The sequence below is a fragment of the Plectropomus leopardus genome, chromosome 7 (genome assembly GCF_026936395.1).
Source record: "Plectropomus leopardus strain MGB_pleo_1.0 chromosome 7, ASM2693639v1, whole genome shotgun sequence".
Lineage (NCBI taxonomy): Eukaryota > Metazoa > Chordata > Actinopteri > Perciformes > Serranidae > Plectropomus > Plectropomus leopardus.
This window is the reverse complement of record NC_142182.1, coordinates 18,425,723-18,431,907: the sequence shown is the minus strand read 5'-3', so window position 1 is coordinate 18,431,907 and position 6,185 is coordinate 18,425,723. Positions and strand designations below refer to the sequence as shown.

The 6,185-nt window shown below is 44.6% G+C and overlaps 1 protein-coding gene across 1 annotated transcript in view; it reads left to right on the top strand.

Annotated features, from left to right (window-relative positions):
- Nucleotides 1-649: 649 nt before the first annotated feature.
- Nucleotides 650-6,185, top strand: part of cdh13 (cadherin 13, H-cadherin (heart)) — a 368,162-nt gene continuing 362,626 nt past the window's right edge. Inside the window, exon 1 of the mRNA XM_088080115.1 lies at nt 650-900. Within this exon, the coding sequence (XP_087936241.1) occupies nt 856-900 (45 nt within the window). The 5' untranslated portion in view covers nt 650-855. The remainder of the gene's footprint in view (nt 901-6,185) is intronic.

Genomic DNA, 6,185 nt, shown 5'->3' with positions numbered 1-6,185 from the left:
ATTACAGGGCTAGGAGGAAGGAAAAACAGTGCTCGTAATGAAAAATTAAAAATCACTGGGACGGTTTCAGAATATTAAAGTCGGGAATTATTCACAAGATTGTAACCTATGGTCTTGTCAACACTGAAAAAGCAATGTTCTCTCGGAGCCATTATGCAGTAGTTTTGTTTCAATGTTACACAACCTCTAAAATGTATCATTACTGAAGTTTCTTTCTCTCAGGGTGCCCCGCAGGCATCGTCGACATCGTGTGCGCTCATACACAGGATGCATTTAATCGAGGCTTCCCTCGCGCCCTCGCGTCTTGCACTGAATATACTGTAGGATGATAAGAGTCGTAAATCACCTTTAAAAGGGGACGGATAATAGATGCTGGAATAAGGGCTATAAAGCTGTCTGATGAGAGGGAAAAACGGCCCGTGATACGTGCGATGTATCCCCGAAACCTGCTGCTGCACCTGCCGATCAACCAAAAACTCCAAATAATTGCAGTGTCTAAATTCAGCTAAATTAGTGATGCTGACCCTCCACTTAGATTGTGACGACCCTCCCTCCCTCTCCTCATCACCCCCCCCCCGTCTCTCTCTCTCTCTCTCTCTCTCTCTCTCTCTCTCTCTCTCTCGCTCTCTCTGTCCTCCTCATAAATCTATTGGTTGTGGTCTCGGCTTCACTATCCAATGCTTTGCTGATCAGACTGCAGTTGTATTTGTTGGAAGTTGGCAGCTGGCGGCTCACGGCGAAAGGCTTTCCTATCTCCCCCGGCGCTTGGACAGTGGAATTATGAGCAGAGCTGACCCTGCCTACATCACCCTGTCTTGAATCTGTGTCTGTTTTCACACCGCGAGAAACTGAACCATGGAGATTGGAGTCCGCATCCTCTTGGCTTTCCTCGTCCCCCAGGTAAGACAGGAAAAGACGCGCGTGTGCGTGAAAGAGAGAATGTTGGATCCGGGGGATAGTGTCACTTAGCGCGATCTTTTTTTTTTAAAATTATTTTATTTGAGCATCCGCCTGCTCTCGTTCTACTCTTGTGCTCTTGGCGCAAATAGCTGGCTTGTCAAGTTTGTCCCGAGTCTGCATGTAACACACACACACCGCCACACAGTCACTTGCACTGACAGACCCGGTCCGTGCTGTGCCAAGAGCAAGTTTATTCCCGGTTTAGTCTCCTTTAGCTGTGCGCACGGCTGTCAGTCGTGGCACCGAGTTTTTTGGGGGGCGGACAGAGGGTGTCGGATCTGCAGTGGTGGCTCACTTTGGGAATGCCTTTCACATTTTGTCGAGAAGAGAGAGAAGGAATGAGGGGAAGAGGGGAGAGAAACAGATGATGGAGGAGAAGAGGAGGGCTGAAAGGGGAGAGGAGAGAGAGCGCAGGGGTGTATGTTATGTCTATGTGCAAATCACGGCTCCGGCTCTTGTCTCTAGTCGCATCTATATTCCGCTCAGCCACCAACTTGAGCGTTTCTTTGGGCTTGTGAGTGTGTATGTGTGTGGGGGACGCAAACAGGCAGATGGAGGAGAGGAGAAGGAGAGAGGAAGAGAGAGAGGCGGTGGGGGGTGTAAGGGAGGCAGAGAACTAACTTGGCCGCTCTGCTGTGTTATTTGTGGCGTCTCTCTGGGTATTTCACTCAGTCTATTGCTCTCCGAAGACGTGGATTCTCTCGGGATATTTAATAAAGGCTTAATTCCCACTATGATAGGAGCACTCGCCCGTTTGATCTGCCTGTAATATGGGGAGAGAGTGAGAGAGGTAACTGGGAACAGCTTTGTCTGCCAGTCAAGTCTTCAGAAAACTATTTAAAAGAAGAAGGGCAGTACCAAGGCTGCTCAGTCTGATGCTTCTGTGACAACACTTTTGTCCACTTTCTGGCTTGAAAAACCTCACAGAGTTGCTCATGTCGCCCTGATGTAGTGCCCTTGAAAAAATATGAGTCCAGCTGCAGGGATTTTTAGCTGCCTCCACAACTAATTTCTTCAGGCAGACAGAAAAAAGCACAAGATAAGAGCAATTTACCATAAAAGTCATCAATGTGTGCTTATTCTAATGTTGGCGACACCTCTGCTGCCAAGCTGCAAAAGTTTTAAGTGGCAGCTAATTTTAAAATTACCAAGCTGAGACGATTCCTAAACGCAGCAACAATGGGAAAGCCCCGAAGCGTGGCAGGCAAACAGCTCATTTGGGAAACTCTGTGTTGTTGTGCTACTTCTCTCTCCTCTCTCATCCTCTCTGTCTCTCTCCTTCTCCTGCAGGATATTTTGAAAGGCATCAGACAACACTGCTCATTTGGTATTTCTTGTTTGACCTGTGTAGGCTCAGTGCACATTTTCTGCTGTGCATTATTCATTTTTAATTGGATAAGCCATCGGCTCATTTCCACGTTGTAGTTCGATCTTCTGATCTGAGGTGGTCATGATTCAGGCTAATAGTGCCTACAAAGAAATTATTTAGTTCTTTGTTTTATTGATTAGGACCCGGCCCCCCCGAACACCGAAACACACGCAAATACCGCCCACCCTGCTACACATACTGAGGAGGCTTTCCATTGACTAGATTCATTCACTAACCCTATCAAGAGACTGTTAGCACGCCTCCAAAACTGCACAACAAAACACACTTACTGCTGAAGTTCACTCAAAGGCATACACTCACTCAAACACAGTGTCAAGATCTGTACCAGGTGAGATGTATGATGCTGTGTGGCCTTTGGCCTGTACTTCTGGTGGGCAGATTTACAGGCTGACCCAGCTCCGTGGGAGAATCTCTAATCTCTGGTTGTCTTACCAGAAGCAGTAGCCATACATTTTTTCATTACCATCCACCTGTAAATGAATCCCTCAAGTGAAGAAAGCGCATTACTTCCAAGGGTTAACCATATGTTTTGCCCTTCAGTGATTCAGCTCTCTAGCTTGTTCAGAAACACACACACACAAACATTTGTATCCCACATGTGAACACAAACTTATTCCACCTTCCTCGTGTGAAAAGTGTAAGTGCCTTCCTCCCTCTTACAATCACAGGAACGTCCCTCTCATCCTCCCACCTGACACTCTTAGAAATAAGGTTTGAAGGGTTCTTCCTGCAGCCCGAGGTTATACCCAGAATCATTTGCTTCTGAAGAACTCTAAAGAGTTCTTTAAGGATTGTTTGGACCACAGTTGTTAAAAGGTACTCATCCTCAAATATTCAAATGATTACCTGTATTTTTTTAAATGTAGCTGTATCTGTAATCTTTTTCATCAATTCATTTCATCGTGTTCTGCCATTGTTGATATCTGTATCTTACCTGGCTCCAGACCTTTGAATGTGCCCATTGCACTAAATTAAAGCTACTTATTCGTTTGTCATTGTGGCATGAAACAGTAGTTTCTCTGTCAAATTTTATGAAAACAAACAACTAATGAGGCCTGGACTCAATTAGCCAAGCAATGCTGCAGGCAGGATAAACGCTGTTGTCAAGATGTTATCAAGCATTTTCAAGTGCTACATCAGATCCAATGAGGAGTTATAGCAACAACAACTAATTCCATAGACAAGATAGACGCTGCTATTGAGGTTGTGTTCTCAATATCGACTGACATCACAATTTGTTTTTACTTTGCTCTGCTCAGCTCTAAAAAGTTGGGTGTGCTCCATTTCAGTGCACTGTTGCTCTGCTTAACACATAATGACGAGTCCCGGTAACGCTATTACAATGGAGTGTAATCTGTCAACCAGCAACCATGTAAATGTCAGCTGACAAAACAAAAAACTACATTGGTCTACAGGGCAAAAGCCATGGTTGAATTCCTAGTTGACAAATGGATATTAATGATCACAATGTGATTTTATTTTAGCCTGATTGGCATTCATCAGTTCTCTGTCTTATCAAATTTCCTTGACTTGTTTGTGTATGTATAGACCGTATGGTCGTGGTAAAGTATGTGATGTAATTCAGTTAGTTACTGTTTTCAAGATGCCTTGAGTGCAGTCTAGATGAAAACCTTAAAATATAAAAGAGTTTCTTCTGTGGAACCCTGTGGTTGGGTTCCAGTTAGCACCCTCAGAGAGAGTTTTTTGATTTAACCCTCAAATAGGGTCCTTGGTGGAACCATTACACCATAGAGGGTTCTCTTGAGAATGCAGCAGTAGAGGTTCTGGTGAAACCACAAATGGTTTTAAGTAACATTGTTTTTGTTTGGGTTTTAAACCTACATTATTTTAGTAGGCAGCTTTATTTCTAAGAGTGTATTATAGTGTGTGGGATCTTTGTTATTGATGCTCAGGTAGGGAGCCAAGTTCCTCTCCACAAAAAAGCCGCCATACACTCCTACCTTCCTCCCACCGCCCAACACCTCCCCCCTCACACACCCGCCCACATATGGGCACAGTAGCAGCCCCCTCCTTGGTAATAAATCCCTGTTTTCCAAATGAAACGCTAAGCAGTCTCTCCGGGTGGAGCAATGATTCAGAATAAGCACAGCACAGCTGGGAGCTGCAGGTGCAACGTTTCTTTTTTCTCCTTTTCCCACTTTGATTCCTCCTCCCTGTCTTCCCTCCTCTTTGTCTGTCTCGTGTATTTGTTTTTCTTCCCCTTCCTTAGCTCTCATTCTCGTTTACATGCTCCCACCCTGTGAAACTAGTATTTTACCTTAATTAATGTGATTTACCAATTTTTAATCCCCCCATTTATTTCCTCAAAATGCTCAGCGCCATTTTCTCACTTCTCTCTCTCTCTCTCTCTGGCTCTCTGTTTCCTCTTCTCTATCTCTCTCACCAGTAGACGGTGGATGACAGTTATACTCAGAGTTTAAATTCTGGGCTGGCACCTAGGCGTGTCTGAGGGAAGATTTGCTGTCATGGACGTTTATGGGCACGGTGACCAACGGACTGTTAAAGTTCCTGTTTAAGCCACTGCAAGCACAGAGAGAGATAGATAGAGAGAAAGCAGGGGAGGTCGTTGTGTCCAGAAAAAAAATTAAGTTTGGCTCTGAAGGCAGAGTTGCCATGGTGTCCTGTTACTCATAAAGAGGGCTGACCTTCAAGGTGACAAAAACATGATCGCACCTTGCCCTGATTTTCATCATCTCTGACCCCCCCCCCAATCTATCCCACCTACTTGATCCCAGAGGCAGTCCATTGATCTAGAATTATCAAAAAGGGAGGACATGGCCATCCCTGGTCTGTCAGTGTCATTTATTATTCAGGAGAGCAGCAACAGGTTTGAGAGTGAACACACTCACTCTATACCTGCTAACTTCTTGCAGTTTTCAGGACAGTTCTTGCCTTTTTCTCCCATGTTTTCAAAAGAAATCAGTGTGCTCAGGTTTCAAAAGCTGAAATACTTGTAAAAGGCCTCTGAATGCAGAACAAGACAGTGATGCTGGTCTGTGTTTCAAAGAGTTAATCTTTTTTATTTTTATTTTTTCATTGCCAGGTCCAGCCATCTCTGATCATAAACTAATAGGTATAATGTTTGGTCATACAGGATTTATCCTTCCCCCTATGGATAGGATAATGATGAGTGCTCACTGTTTGTGTCCCCGCTGCATTTTCTGCTTTCGTCTTTATGAAATGTGTAGATGGAGCTATGTCATGTTTTTCAGTGGTTACAGTGAATCATTCGTTATAAAGACGTCCTTCAGCTAACCTCATATCTCCCAAGAAAGTTTGTGTGAATGGTCCTTTCAGACCTTTCGGCCCTCTGTTACCCCGTGCTGTGTCATTGGAGTACAATGGAGTGTGGTTAAGGCATAGGAATACTACAAGCTTCAGAGGCTAATGATGACACTAATGAGGAATGCCAGTCATCAAGGCAGGATGATTTCTGTCTTGCTTTCTGCTGTTTTCATCCTCAGTTTTCCTTGCCCTCCTCTCACCCCCCACACTCCTGTCTTTTGTTTCAGCTCCCATGGTCGCGCAGCTGGAATAAAGAGTTCAAGTTTAGAAAAATTGCAGAGAGGTTTGCAATGTTTACAGCTGACAGAGGCACACAAACACACAAAGTAAAAAGAGCATGAAATGGCTCAAGTGAAAGCAGCCCGATACCAATCTAGACATTGCTGTCTAAATGCACCCTGGTGTTACTTTGGTTCTAACAATCAACTGGCAAATAGGCTCTCTAGTGCGGGGCTTTGGGGTTTCAGGCTCCTTCACATTCTACTTATCTACTCGGATTCCTCAGTGAAAACACACTGCCAACCACAGC